Raw genomic sequence first — 15,523 nt, 5'->3', positions numbered from 1 at the left:
ATTTTTTGGACCCCCCCTTTCCAGAAAAAAATTTCTGGATCCGCGCCTGATGGTGAGTTTAGTACTTCAGCCTCAGTCTTTTGTGCAATGGAAAACTTGTCCTAGTGTCATTCCGATAGGAATTTGCAAAACATGGAAGGTTGTTTCTGCACGACATTACTAAAGGCTTGAAAATATACGTATCAAAGTAATCTTTCAAAATCAGGAAGGAGTTTCTTTTACGTCATTTCAAAGTCTCTACAGAATTATGAATATTGTTTAGTAAAGCGATGTCATTGTTTGTCATTTTTCGTTTATAAATGTGGTAATCCTATCCACTGACTGTAATGTTAAAGACTATTTTGTCTGAGGCATGTCCTACATAAAGATTTTTTCACCTCTGTGAAATTACATAATAGTGATTCCAGGAAGACAATTTAAAGGTAACTTAAAGGGAGTGCAGGTAATTGTTAAATAGCAAAAGATATCTACAGTACTGTTAGAGAAAAATGCGGAAGTGAAAATCACACACGGGGTAAAACCATGAAAACTGAAATGTGTTCAGAAATCAAAAATAAATCATTGCATCATCCTGTCAACAGTAATTAGGGGGATTTACAATAATTACTCACTCGGAACCGTTTAGGTTGATTGAACGTGCTGTGTATATAAAGACGAGTTGATGTTGAGTTCATTATCCGCCCTTGTATTACGAGTGGCTTCCTATTGCATCTGCTTCACTATCATGACTAACAAGGTCTTCTTTCAATTATTGTGTATATAAGGTCGCTAGAAGTCGTGAAAAAATAGAGATTTGTTTTCTTGGAAGTGAATATACCAGGAGATAGAAGAACGATTGTGAGTATCAGTTTCTAAGAATTATATACCTTTAGAAACGAAATACATAAGTTTAAAGTTTACCATCTACGCGATAAAAAATAATTTATTCCTCAGTAAACAGGTAAAAATATAATATACAGGTGTAGGATGCAATTTAAATTTAATTTTAAGGGGGACACAAAAGTAAATAATATAGTTTTCTAGTTTTCCGGACCTGAAACATCTCTAAGAAATATGCAAGGATGAACGAAGAACTCGTTAGTAATAGTAATGTTAATGGAAAAAATAATGCAAATTTAAACTTCAGTTTACTAATTTTTTGCACAAATGAAATAAATGCATGGTAACGCGACAAGAGATGGGGGATGGGGTTAAAATTATCTTCAAATTTTGCTTTTGATTGAGTTTAAGTATATATAGCAATTCATTTACATGTATACACGGACTATACACACGTCCAAGTCCGGTTTACATGTCTTCAATTGACATCAGAGGTAATTGTTATATTTCGATCAGCTGACCAGGTATTATACAACTGATCAATGTTTACTGCTAGGACATCGTTTATAATTGTGATAACCAACCGAAGTCCAGACGATGTTTTTTGGGGGCTATCTTTAAACTGTTATAATGGATAAACCTGCACATTAAAACTACTTAAGGTGCAGACAAGTTGCATTTTAACACGTCACCCGATATCACCCGAGCACGTCCTATTTCTTTATCAGTGAGGAACAGCCTCATAGGCATTCTTTTTCCACCTGGTCCCTCTCTGTATCGGAGGTTACTTTTCATCAAGGTGTAAAATCACGATAGGCAAGTCGTTTTATTATTTTTCTATTTTTTTTAGCTAATACACTTTTATTTTGTGTGTTCGTTGAGTAAAAGAAACGGCATAAAGTAGAGAAAGAGATCTCTATAATTTAAGATTTTTTTTCCAATTTTGAAACGGGGATGGGGTGATAATGGCAAATAAAAAGTACATGAACATTTCTTTTCCTTTTTTGTAACTTGTCAAATTAAAATTTCAGAAGTAACAATGGTTTCTTTAACGGAGAAGGTGGTCCTAAAACGTTACATGACCCTCCCTCAGCCCGAGGACAGGGTGATGTGTGAATACATCTGGATAGACGGCACGGGGGAGGGAATCCGCTCCAAGTGTAAGACCATGGACTTTGAACCAAAGCATGCGAAAGGTAAAAAGCCGAGATTCATTAAATTAACATGGTTTATCAAATCAATTTGAAAATAATTTCATACTCAATTTAATTTTGGGCCTTTTTTTAATGTTTTGAACAGAAACTTATAAACAAGTTCAAGCATTTTGTCTTTTTTAGTCAAAAAACTATAAGACTAGGCCCTTTGAACGACCGAAATTTTAATAAGATGTACGCACTGGTTCGAATTCTTTTTCTTTTAATTATCGATTGCTATTTTTTCAATCAGAGTGCCCCGTTTGGAACTACGATGGCTCCAGTACGTACCAGGCTGAGGGCTCAAACTCGGACATGTACCTCCATCCCGTGGCCCTGTACAATGACCCTTTCCGACTTGGCAAAAACAAACTGGTGTTGTGCGAGGTGTACAAATACAACAACAAACCAGCGGGTAAATCAATATCAACAATCTTGTTTATATATTTCTCACCTACTTTCAGGAAAACAAGCACGTGAGGGGTTAACAGCTGGTTAACATTTGAAATCCATGTGTTGTTTGACCACGTGAAATGAAGCAAACGTACCAGAACTGCGCATTGACTGAAAAGTAGTTTAAGGGAGCCGACTGGGGTTTTATTGTGTGAAAACTACTATAGAGAAACTCTTTAATTTTATACCTTATGTACCTTACATTGACTTCAGTATATATGCCAAGTTTAGGGAACATCTACCGTCTGGTTATTTTTTAGGGACCATCTAAAAATACAGGTACATTTACTATCTATACTACTATATTAAAATAATAGACTCGAATTTTTGGCCTTTAATACCGATAAATCGGAAGAGTACCGTCTTTTGTTTGATTTATTTTAAACATCATTGGTACTTAAAGATTACCAATTTGTTTTTATTTTTTCTCAATTAAGCTTCGCTAATTAATAATCAACGAAAATTCCTCAAAAAATTCCGGAAATCATCTGGATTTTTTGGATTTTACAATCTTGCGCGTGCGCATTACATTCACGCTAAATCACGGTGTTCAAATCAATCTCCCTTGCAGAGTTGTCGTTCGTTTCTCTCTTATACACGAATGTATGAGCCGTTGGTCGAGAGTGTGTTCAAATCAGAGAAGACAAAAGTAAATACTAAGTAGATATATATTTGTTATTGTATAATTTCTCTAATAAGAAATCATTAATGTATATGAACAGAATATACAACAAATTTCCAATGAAAATTTACACGTATTTGTCATAGGCGTCGGAACCGGGGGGGGGGGGCTAGGGGGGCTTAGCCCCCCCACTTTTTTTTTTGCAAAGATAGGCATAATATAGGCATTGAAAACTGGGGCTTACCTTTTTTCGTTGGTTTAGCCCCCCCCCCTTTCAAATAGCCACCCACTTTCAATTTGCTTCTGACGTCTATGTTTGTATTATCGTAATCGTTTCTGAGTTTATATCCATACAAATGTGATATTGTGGCCACGTGGGTAATCATTCGCCATCTCGGAGACACATTTATTATATGTTATTTATATCTCTGGCCATTTCAACGGAGGCAAAAAGCTCATGATCGTGGGAGCAACATTAATGTAACTAACCGATTTATTTTATCCTTCCTTTCTTTTATGCTTTTTTGAGGGGAACTGAAGGGGGGGGGGGTGTTACAACTCCAGTTAGAATCACGTCTTAGTGAAGTAGGCATTCTTTTTCCGCCAAAAATTACAATAACTACTATATAAAAATTATACACTCGAATTTTTGGCCTTTAATACCGATAAATCGGAAGAATACTGTCTTTTGTTTTATGTATTTTAAACATCATTGGTACTTGAAGATTACCAATTTGTTTTTATTTTTTCTCAATTAAGCTTCTATTTTTATTACTTTTTCTATGTTCTAATTCAAGGATATTACATTAATTTTTATCAAAACAGACAGTCTTTTACAGATTATATATCTGTCTATTACCTTTGTATATATAAAGTATATGTATTAGCAGTGATTAACTCTTTTATTGTTGAGGTCATATTGTGAAAAAGTTGAGACCTGCAGTGTTAAAATTGTTACAAAAATTTTTACACCTTTACTTTAATAACTGATTGTGTAAAAATACCAGCTTAGCACATTTCTTCATTTTCATTATTTTGCTTGATATACATGCAGCAGTGTGCTCAACTCTTTGCTGTTGTCATATTTTCAATGAACATCCATAATTTTTTTTTATTAAATTTGTTTGGAAAGGTGAAATTTATGTAAGCTCCGGCGTGATTCTAACTCATGACTTGATTTATAGCTAACTGGTGGTCAAACCCATTCTGCGCTACGCCGTTACGCAACAATTAAAAAAAAAAACAAAAACAAACAAAAACAAAACAAAACAAACACCAAACAAAACCCAGAATTATATTAACATTCATTGTTTATTTCAAAAATACCTTACAATATGAATGTGTCGATGTATCTATTTTGTAAATGTCCGATATGCACATGGATGCATTCATAACAATGTCAACCCGTGCACGCACGGGTCAAAGTCTAGTAGGATTATATAGGAAAATATCATTTTTTCGCACTTCGGAGCAAATTATGCAAATGCTACTATAGACTTTTTGCTCAAATTATATTATTTGATGGGTAATACTATATTGTACATTTTATGCAAGAAACACAAAATTCTACCGTCTGGTTTCCAGAGGGGGCATCTCAAAATGTCAAAAATCATGATATTTTCCTGTTTTTATGGAGTACAACAAAATATGACAGATACCACAGATTTACATCAAAAATACTAAAAATGATTGTGAGGTTCTCAATTTCCTATGTTTAAAATTTCAAGAGCATCTATTTTATGCTTTTTATTCCATGACATAATTAATGACCCCGCTTTAAGAACTTCGGTTATTCATAACGTCAAAAACACGCTATTACGACGTCTATTTTCCCATCATTTGAAAAATCGTTTAAAAAATCAGTTATTTAAAATCGTAATTAGATTTTTTAACCTTAGATTTCCTAAATTTGTTAATTTTTATAAATTAAGTAAAAATAGTTGCTTTAAAAGAGTAAATATGCATTATTTTACCATGCTGCGCGAAGTATTGCGCAATGAAAACCCCCAGTCAGCCCCCTTAAATCAATAAATTATTTTTTTTTATTTTCAGAAAGCAACAACCGCAAATCTTGTAAAGAGGTTTGTGAAAAGGTTAAAGAGGACAAGCCTTGGTTCGGGATAGAACAAGAATATACACTTCTGGACATCGACAAGTATCCGTTCGGATGGCCGAAAAACGGATACCCCGGACCACAGGGTTTGTGTTCCTTTTCTTATTTTGTATGTTTAACCAACATTTATAAAAACTGTAAATTTAAAGTCGCAGGCCAATAGGAACAGGAAACAGGGAGATCTCAAACAATTTTACCTCTGTAGTAGAGAGAAACCACCAAAGTGTAAATCTGATAGCTTACTTGTACACGTATTTTTATAGAAGCCCAACCCAACAGTGAGATTTCCATCCCAACAAATGACATTTTTACAATTTAGAAAAAAAAATATTGTTTCTCAGATATAGGATGAAGATTCGCAGTATGAAGGAAGATGAGGGGTGGGGATTGGGTCGTTTGTCACACAAATTTTCAACAAGTCCGAAATATCTGATGTTTTCCTGGCTTTTTTACGATATTGATATTTTACCTGCTACGAAACGTCAGAACCGGTGCCATTACGAAAACTGGGAATTCGCCGCCTCCAACCGGAAGCGGCATTCTCGGGCTGATTTTCGATACTTGCGAACCGAATTAAATTTCAATCTCACAACTTATCAAAAATACAATATTTTTAATACTCACCAACATCGTTTTTATGGTTCGTTTATAAAATATACAGTCCGATGAAAACATTTTATCTGACTCGAGTTTGTTTTCATTTCGTGCATTTTAAAATCTTGCAAGTCCTGTATCGAAATGTGGAGTGACGTTTTCTTTTCATCGATATTGGTGAGTACTAGAAGCATTGTGCTATTGATAAATTGTGAGTTCGGCATTTAATTCGGTTTGCAAGTATCCAAAGTCAACTCCGGTTGGAGACGGCGAAATTTCCAGTTTTCGTATTGGCACCGGTTCTGACCTTTTCCTTATACGTAAAATATCAAAATCGTTAAAAAAGCCAGGAAAACATCAAATATTTCGGACGTTAAATATCAAAATCGTGAAAAAAGCCAGGAAAACATCAGATATTTCGGACTAATTTTCAACCTCTCCTTTTTTGTGACCTAATTTAGACTTCAAAATCGTAACCATGGGGTACATTTGTCTAACTTGATCGCAAATATTGTGTGTCAATGATGTAATCTTGACTTTAAACAGTCCTCTTCCTGATTGCATAATGTGTCTCCGTATGTAAATCGAATGTTTTCTTTCTCTATGATGTTTCGGAATGGCAAACACTTCAGCATACTAATTCCAATGCGTCTCTGTTTTACAGGACCATATTATTGTGGTGTTGGATCAAACAAAGTGTATGGGAGGGACATTGTAGAAGCTCACTACAGAGCTTGCCTGTACGCGGGCATCAAAATAGCGGGCTGTAATGCTGAGGTCATGCCAGGACAGGTAGGTCAAAGTGGAATATGCTAGGACAACTAGGTCAAAGTGAAATATTTATCTTATCAAAGAATACAAATATAGTTTGTCTATATAATCATCTATGTTAAAAGTTCACTGATAAATAAAATTAGATTTCGCGTAGTCTGCAGTATTGCTACATGTATATCTCATATGACATGGATTTCCTCTCGATCCCCTTTTTTGCTCACCTGAGCCAAAGGCTCAGGTGAGCCTTCTTGATCAGCAAATTTTCGTAGTGCATTATTCTTGAGTCTCTAATTCTTTTTTCACATTTTCGATTTTCAAGGAGCAGTAGACCAATTTCAACTTTACGTGAAAGTTTTTTTTTTTCGTGAATGTAGATTAATTTTAAGCTCACCTCAACGAAGTTGGGGGAGCTTATGTAATACCGTCGGTGTCGGCGTCCCAGGTTAAGGTTTTTGGAGCAGTGTTCTTTTCAAGTACTTCTATGCCCTATATTAGTCAGAGATGCATGGAGGATGCTTCTAGTGTGTTTCATTGTACCAGTCAAGGTTTCAGATGCTGCAATTTCAGCTAAAGAATGACCAGGTTAATGTTTTTGGAGCAGGTTAAAGTTTTTTGAGCAGGTCTCATTTCCAAGTAACTATAAGCCCGATATTGACCAAACTTGCATGGATGATACATCTAAGGATGCACACCATTGAACTTGCTTCGGATGCTGGATTTGACCTACATTTTCCGGATGAGTGACTAGGTTGAGGTTTTTGGAGTAGATCTCATTTCCAAGTAACTATAAGCCCTATATTGACCAAACTTGCATGGATGATACATCTAAGGATGTACACTACTGGACTTGCTTCGGATGCTGGATCTGACCTTTATTTTCCGGATGAGTGACCAGGTTAAAGTTTTTGGAGCAGATGTCATTTCCAAGTATCTATAAACCCTATATTGAACAAACTTGCATGGATGATACATCTAAGGATGTACACTACTGGACTTGCTTCGGATGCTGGATCTGACCTTTATTTTCCGGATGAGTGACCAGGTTAAAGTTTTTGGAGCAGATCTCATTTCCAAGTAACTATAAGCCCTATATTGACTAAACTTGCATGGATGATACATTTAAGGATGCACACAATCTCAAAACTTGCTTCGGATGCTGGATTTGACTTACATTTTCTGGATGAGTGACTAGTTTTAAGTTTTCCGATAAGTCTATTCCCAAGTAACTGCAAGCCCTATCAGACCAAAATTGCATAAATGTTGCATCCAGGGATGCACACTCCTAGATTATTAGTTTAGTGTGGGACTTTGCCTTACTTAAAGACAACATTCGTTAAGGTGAGCTCTGTAATCTCTGATTACCTGTTTTAAATCATGCCCCCCCCCCCCCCCAGTATGCTGGGTCACAAAGTGAATCAAGTTTTAGATGATGGTACAAGTATGTAGAAGAATTTTTTAAATTTTCTCTTCAAGAACAATTAGGCCATATGCAAAATTAGTCATATGCAGACATTCAATGTAGTGCAGATTTATTCCTCAATGTTTTAAACATGGTCATGTGGCTAGGATGGAACTTTTTTTGAAAATCTTTTCAAGAGTATCTTTTTTAAATAAGACATGACCCTTGAGGCTAGGATGGGCAACAACATAGGATAAACATTTTTCATAGGAATAAAGAAGGGGAAAAATCTTGTAAAAATGTTCTTGAGCAGAGCGGGGCGAAGGTGACCTAAGTGACTCAAATGAATAGCAGCCAATATCAACAAAATGTCAAAAATATCATTCATGGAGTAAAAAAAGGGAATGACACCCTCTCTATTAGTGGTTTCATATCTTTTCATTTCTCTTTCAGTGGGAGTTCCAGGTTGGGCCCTGTGAGGGTATTTCTGTGGGAGACGAACTCTGGGTAGCCAGGTACATTTTAAACAGAGTGGCGGAAGATTTCGGTGTTCTCGTCACATTTGATCCCAAACCTATGCCTGGAGACTGGAATGGCGCAGGCGCACACACTAACTACAGTACTCTGAAAATGAGAGAGGACGGGGGAATCAAGTAAGACCTCTGAGACGTTAGGGCTTTCGTATTGTAAAGTTTAGTATAATTAAATTCTCCTGTAAAATAATCATTTTTATGCCCCGCCATGAATATGGCCGAGGCATATAGTGTTTGACATGTCCGTCTTCCGTCCTTCCATCATTCCGTCTGTCTTTCCGTCACACTTTGCGTTTACCTCTGTTCACAGCTCAGTTTCAAAGTAACTATCCAAGATATTTTTATCAAACTTCATATGCTGATGGATATTGATGAGAGCTATGCAACTGCATCAACATTTTTTTTACCTTAACCTTTCCTTTGACCTTGACCTCACTTTTCTTAAATTAGTGTTTAGCTCAGTTTTAAAGATACCATTCAAGATAGTGTATTCAAACTTCATATGTTGATACAAACTGATATAAGCTATTCATCTGCTTCAACATTTTTTGACCTTGACCTTTCCTTTGACCTTAACCTCACTTTTTTAAAATTAGTGTTTAGTGTTTAGCTCAGTTTTTATGAAATCATTCAAGATATTTTTATCAAACTTCATATGCTGATACATACTGATGAGGGCTATTCAACTGCATCAATATTTTTTGACCTTTGTCTTTCCTTTGACCTTGACCTCACTTTTCTTAAATTAGTGTCTAGCTCAGTTATAAAGAAACCATTCAATATAGTGTTGTCAAACTTCATATGGTGATACATACTGATGAGAGCTATTCAACTGCATCAACATTTTTTAACCTTGACCTTTCCTTTGACCTCACTTTTTTTAAATTAGTGTCAAACTTCATATGCTGATACATACTGGTGTAAGCTATTCAACTGCATCAATATTTTTTGACCTTGACCTTTCCTTTGACATTGACATCACTTTTCTCAATTTGTGTTTAACTCAGTTTTTTTTTTAAAAAAACATTCATAATATTTTTTATCAAACTTCATATGCTAAAACATACTGATGTAACGTTTTCAACTGCATCAACAATTTCTGACCTTGACCTTTCCTTTGACCTTAACTTCATTTATTTTAAATTAGTGTTTAGCTCAGTTTTTAATAAACCATTCAAAATATTTTTATCAAACTTAATATGCTGATACGTATTTGTGAGAACTATTCAACTGCATCAAAACAGTTGACCTTGAACTTTCCTGTGACCTTGACATCACTTTTCTTAAATTTGCATTTTGCTTAATTTTAAAGAAACCATTTAAGATATATTTATGTAAGCTTATGCACTAATACATAATTTGGTAAAAAAAAAAATTCATCTATATCCAACTTTTTAGATTTCAATTTCAATTTTAAAGAAACTATTCAAGATATTATCATCAAATTTCATACACTAATACAAATTTTCATGGTGCATTACTAATATACCCTCGGCGGGGCATTCATGTCCTATGGACATATTTCTAGTTTTTCTTGTTATATGAAGACATTTGATATCCATATTGATGTAAAACAGCTGTTTCTACTAACTTGTTCAGTCTCTGTGGACACTGTCTTAGATTCTGCATTGAGTCAACTAACCAATGTAACGATTATCTGTTTCAGACACATTGAGGAAGCCATCGACAAGCTGTCCAAGTGTCACGATAAGCATATAAGGGCATACGATCCAAAAGCTGGGGAGGATAACAAACGACGACTTACCGGACTTCACGAGACTTCAACGATAAGTGACTTTTCTGCTGGTGTAGCCAATAGAGGCGCCAGCATCCGGATTCCCCGCCAGGTGGCGCAGGACGGTAATGGGTATTTGGAGGACCGCCGACCGTCTTCGAACTGTGATCCCTATTCTGTTGTTGAAGTGATCCTCAGGACTACGTGCTTGGGGGAAATCTAATCCTGCCTGTGTTTATTTTCTTTTATAGCAAAGTACGGGTCTTATATAATAAGGAATTCTAATAATTGAATGAAACTGAACTGTAAAATTTGTAACCATTGCAATACCGAAAATATCAATTCATTCGTTCTTCAAACGTTAATATTTTAACATAATTTACAGTTGTACAAGTTTATATTTTTATTGATGTTCAACTGTTTTAAAAAACAGCGGTTTTATAAATAAACTTGTAATTTTTTTTCTCGCCAATTTAAGAGGCAAAACTAGGTTGTGCAATCATTATGAGTGTCCGTCCGTTTGTCTGTCTACGTCGAACGTTTTGTTATTATAGATGTACTAAGCGGTTCCGTTAAGTATTACTTCACACAGAAGTTATTGGGATTGCATTCCAATCAGAGTTGGCAATGACCTTTGATCTGTTTACTGACAATTCAAACATACTTTTCTTTATAATTGATTCCCTGATTCACTGCGTTCATTTTCTTTTATCAAATCAAAATAATTAATTACATCCATGAAAAGTAGCCTTGATTTGATCAGCCATAGTTAGCTCACCTCTTCGAAGTTCGGGGAGCCTACGTAAAACCCTCGGCGTCGACGTGCATGCAGGTTTAAGTTTTTTGGAGCAGATTTCTTTTCAAGTACTTTTATGCCCTATGCATGGACAATGTTTCTAGTATGTTTCATTGTATTAGCTAGGGTATCAGATGCTGCAATTTCAGCTGAAGAATAACCATGTTAACGTTTTTGGAGCAGGTTAAAGTTTTTAGAGCAGGTCTCATTTTGACCTTGACCTTTCCTTTGACCTTGATCTCAAATTTGATGTTTAGCTCAGTTTCATAAGCTATTCAAGATATTTTTCAAACTTCATATGCTTTAACAAATTGCTGAGAGCTATTCAATTGCATCAACATTTCTGACCTTGACCTTTCTTTTGATCTTGACCTCGTCTCAATTTTGTGCTTAGATCAATCCAAAGAAAGAAATCAGGATGTTTTTATAAAACTTCATATGCTGGTACATTTTGGTAAGTACATCAAATTTCTTTGATCTTGATCTTCCCTTTGACCTTGACCTCAATTTTCTTTAATTTTCATTTAGCTTAGTTTCAAAGAAACTATTCAAGATATGTTCATGTAAGGTTATGCACTAATACATAATATGGTAAGAATTTATCAACTGTGTCCATTTTTTAGCTCTACTGGTCAGAGACCAGAAGAGCTTATGCGATAGTAAGGTGTCCGTCGTCCGTCCGTCTGTCTGTCTGTCTGTCTGTCTGTCCGTCTGTCTGTAAACAATTTTTCAAAACGCTACTCCTCCTACAGTTTTGGTCCGATTTCAATATAACTTGGCACACAAGTAGACTACACTAAGATACATAATTTAGTGCATCGGTTTTTGATTTCGATGGACGGTGTTGCCATGGTTACTAAAAATAGAAATTTCTGTGAAATTCCTTTAAAACGCTACTCCTCCTACAGTTTTGGTCCAATTTCAATATAACTTGGCACACAAGTAGGTTACACTAAGATACATAATTTAGTGCATCGGTTTTTGATTTCGATGGACGGTGTTGCCATGGTTACTAAAAATAGAAATTTCTGTGAAATTCCTTTAAAACGCTACTCCTCCTACAGTTTTGGTCCAATTTCAATATAACTTGGCACACAAGTAGACTACACTAAGATACATAATTTAGTGCATCGGTTTTTGATTTCGATGGACGGTGTTGCCATGGTTACTAAAAATAGAAATTTCTGTGAAATTTCTTTAAAACGCTACTCCTCCTACAGTTTTGGTCCGATTTCAATATAACTTGGCACACAAGTAGACTACACTAAGATACATAATTTAGTGCATCGGTTTTTGATTTCGATGGATGGTGTTTCCATGGTTACTAAAAATAGAAATTTCTGTGAAATTTCTTTAAAACGCTACTCCTGCTACAGTTTTGGTCCGATTTCAATATAACTTGGCACACAAGTAGACTACACTAAGATACATAATTTAGTGCATCGGTTTTTGATTTCGATGGACGGTGTTGCCATGGTTACTAAAAATAGAAATTTCTGTGAAATTCCTTTAAAACGCTACTCCTGCTACAGTTTTGGTCCGATTTCAATATAATTTGGCACACAAGTAGACTACACTAAGATACATAATTTAGTGCATCGGTTTTTGATTTCGATGGACGGTGTTTCCTTGGTTACTAAAAATAGAAATTTCTGTGAAATTCCTTTAAAACGCTACTCCTGCTACAGTTTTGGTCCGATTTCAATATAACTTGGCACACAAGTAGACTACACTAAGATACATAATTTAGTGCATTGGTTTTTGATTTCGATGGACGGTGTTTCCATGGTTACTAAAAATAGAAATTTCTGTGAAATTCCTTTAAAACGCTACTCCTGCTACAGTTTTAGTCTGCTTCTAATATAATTAGGCATACAAGAAGACTATACTAAGATACATAATTTATTGCATTGGTTTTTGAATTCGATGAACAGTGTTGCCATGGTTACTTAAAATAGAAATTTCTGTGAAATTCCTTTAAAATGTTACTCCTCCTACAATTTTGGTCTGATTTCAATCTAATTTGGCACACAGTTAGAATACACTACGATACATAATATGTATTTCTGTTTTTTTTTATTTGGGTGAATGGTGTTGTCATGGTTACTAGAAATAGAAATTTCCATGAAATACTTTCAAAACGCTACTACTCCTAGTTTTCATTTGATTTCAATATAACTTGTCACAAAAGTAGACTACATTAAGATACATAATTCTATTTATTGTTGCATGTTGCAATGTTTCAAATCCAAGTGCTGCTTTTCTTTTGTTATACAAACAGACCAGTAGAGCTACAGTCTCATCAGAGACTTCTGGTTTACCTTGTTCCCAATGGCCTTTGACTGTACTATTTACTACGTCTAAAACTCAAATTTAAAGAAACTATTTAAGATATTTTCATCAAACTTCATTCACTAATACAGATTTTCATGTTGCATTAGTGCAGCATTACTAATGAACCTTCGCCAGGGCATTCATGTCCAATGGACATATTTCTAGTTTTGGGATTCCTGATAAATGCGAATCAAATGTGCCCCCATTCCTTCCTTTCAGTATAATCTGGAATGCAGTATTTTGATTATTATGTTGTATTTGATTTCAAATTTTCAATTAACTACAAACGGGTCAATAATTTTCATTGGGGGAGTGGGTCGCATCTTTACATCCTCGCCTTGCCAAGATTTTTTGACACTTCTGTAAGGTACTTGATGGCGTAGTCTAGACAGGTTGAAGATGACCTCTACCTAGTTTCTTTGCCTAATTTGCAGACAATTTAGAAACATTACAAAAGTGAGTTCTTCATTTTGTCAAATCGTAAATGCACATATTCAGCTACTAGTATACCTGCATTTACAGCATCTTGTCATGTGATTTTTCAGTATAAGAACCTTTTTGAAGGCATTGGTGTACACAATAGGACTTGTAATCTGCTGGTCTATAAAACAGACAGGGAGAGAGTATGTTGACTAAGTAGTTGTTAGCATGCAGAGATTGCTCAAAGGAATAAAATGAAAGAAAAAATGAACTAGATCACATATCCCACGCTCCCCCAAAACTTGACAATGCAATATATAATAAATGGTACAATGCACTTTAAATACACAGTATAATTCAAAAAGGGGCATTTATACTTGCAAAAAAATCGTCACATCAAAACTTCTTGAGTATAGAACATTCAAATCTTTGTATGTTACAATTTTATTGGGCTGAAGTTTCTAGATAAATAATGGAATCAAAATTTCTTGGTAATATACAAATCTACACATTATGTCTGAAATACCAACAAAGGATGATTCTCTATAAGGCCATTTTCCGGCCTACGATGAAATCACTTAAAAATGGGATTTTATGTAACTTTAATCATTCTATTTCATGATTTTGATGTTTTTTTTTTCAACATCGATCACCTAAGTCACGTGATTTAGAGATCACAAACGGCCGTGAATTAAAGAAAAATTGAGGGTAGGTCTATTTACATCAAGTTGCTATGCATGTTTCTAAATGTAAACGATCAAAAATTGTTTATTTATGTCGGAAACATATCAGACTTAAGTAATAAGTGCGGAGATTGTTTAATTGAAGACTAAAGATATTTTTTTATGACAAGAATTTTGATGCGTTCACATTTTGCATATTTTGAATGTAAATCTTTACAAAATGCACCTCTTATGATGTAGAAAAATGTTTAAATAGCATCTAATTAAAAGTATTATTTCATATATGTTTATATTGTAATTGTGTATTGTTTCTATAGATGTGGTACCTATTTTACGCATAAAATGCCCATGTAGGAAATGAGATTTCTAAGTTTCTATTGAACTATAAAAGTTGTGTGTCAAATGTTTAAATCATTGAATGAATTTAGTTTGTGATTAAATAAAAATTAAGTTGTAATTTATAAAATATAAATCTACATTCGCAAAAAATAAAGAATTCATAAATTTACAGGATGAAAATATCAATGCAGGTACATGTTAACTATTCATATAAATAGTCAGTACATAAAACTCAGAACGGTTGTATTAAAAATATATATATGTATTAATCGACGTAAAATGAAATAACATCGTAAGAGTTGCTTTGATTTAATTTAATTACGCATGTAAAACAATATATTTAATTTAAAATGCTATCTAAATTATAATACACAAATGTATATATAAAAATTGAGTCCCTGCCCCACCCCTTCTAACCGCACACCAGAAAATATTGGATTAGATTTTCAACAGTTCCTTCCACATGCACATCAGAAGTTTTAGTATATCCATGGAGTTCTACAACATCCCAGGTACAAAATGGACCGTAAGGGTTTGACACTCCTTTCGCACTCTTGAAACCTGAGGGTTTAATTCTCTTTCCGTGCTGCGTCAAGAACTAAGGTGTTTAACACGGGTAGTGACAGTTCCTTTGCTAAGTCCTCAGCATTAAAAGTAAAAGTCATGGGTCTTTTGGATATTATCTTAAAGAAAGAGATCCTGTCTTACGGTAGGTG

General features: G+C 34.7%; 1 protein-coding gene across 2 annotated transcripts; it reads left to right on the top strand.

Annotated features, from left to right (window-relative positions):
- Window positions 1–813: 813 nt before the first annotated feature.
- Window positions 814–10,696, top strand: LOC133179006 (glutamine synthetase 2 cytoplasmic-like). Of its 2 annotated transcripts, none has more exons than XM_061313682.1 (7): window positions 814–837; window positions 1,851–2,015; window positions 2,266–2,427; window positions 5,140–5,286; window positions 6,459–6,586; window positions 8,421–8,620; window positions 10,167–10,696. In XM_061313682.1, the coding sequence occupies exons 2-7, from the start codon at window positions 1,859–1,861 to the stop codon at window positions 10,456–10,458; spliced, it is 1,086 nt and encodes a 361-aa protein (XP_061169666.1). In that variant the 5' UTR covers window positions 814–837; window positions 1,851–1,858; the 3' UTR covers window positions 10,459–10,696. The 2 variants fall into 2 exon arrangements, with proteins under 2 accessions (XP_061169666.1, XP_061169667.1); XM_061313683.1 differs by lacking the exon at window positions 814–837 and adding an exon at window positions 1,617–1,635.
- The last annotated feature ends 4,827 nt before the right edge of the window (window positions 10,697–15,523 follow it).

This window comes from Saccostrea echinata, unplaced genomic scaffold (genome assembly GCF_033153115.1).
Source record: "Saccostrea echinata isolate AGI-Se365-2 ecotype Australia unplaced genomic scaffold, CSIRO_AGI_Sech_v1 ptg000004l, whole genome shotgun sequence".
Taxonomy (NCBI): domain Eukaryota; kingdom Metazoa; phylum Mollusca; class Bivalvia; order Ostreida; family Ostreidae; genus Saccostrea; species Saccostrea echinata.
Note: the sequence above shows the minus strand (reverse complement) of the source record. Positions and strands in the feature narration are given on the sequence as shown.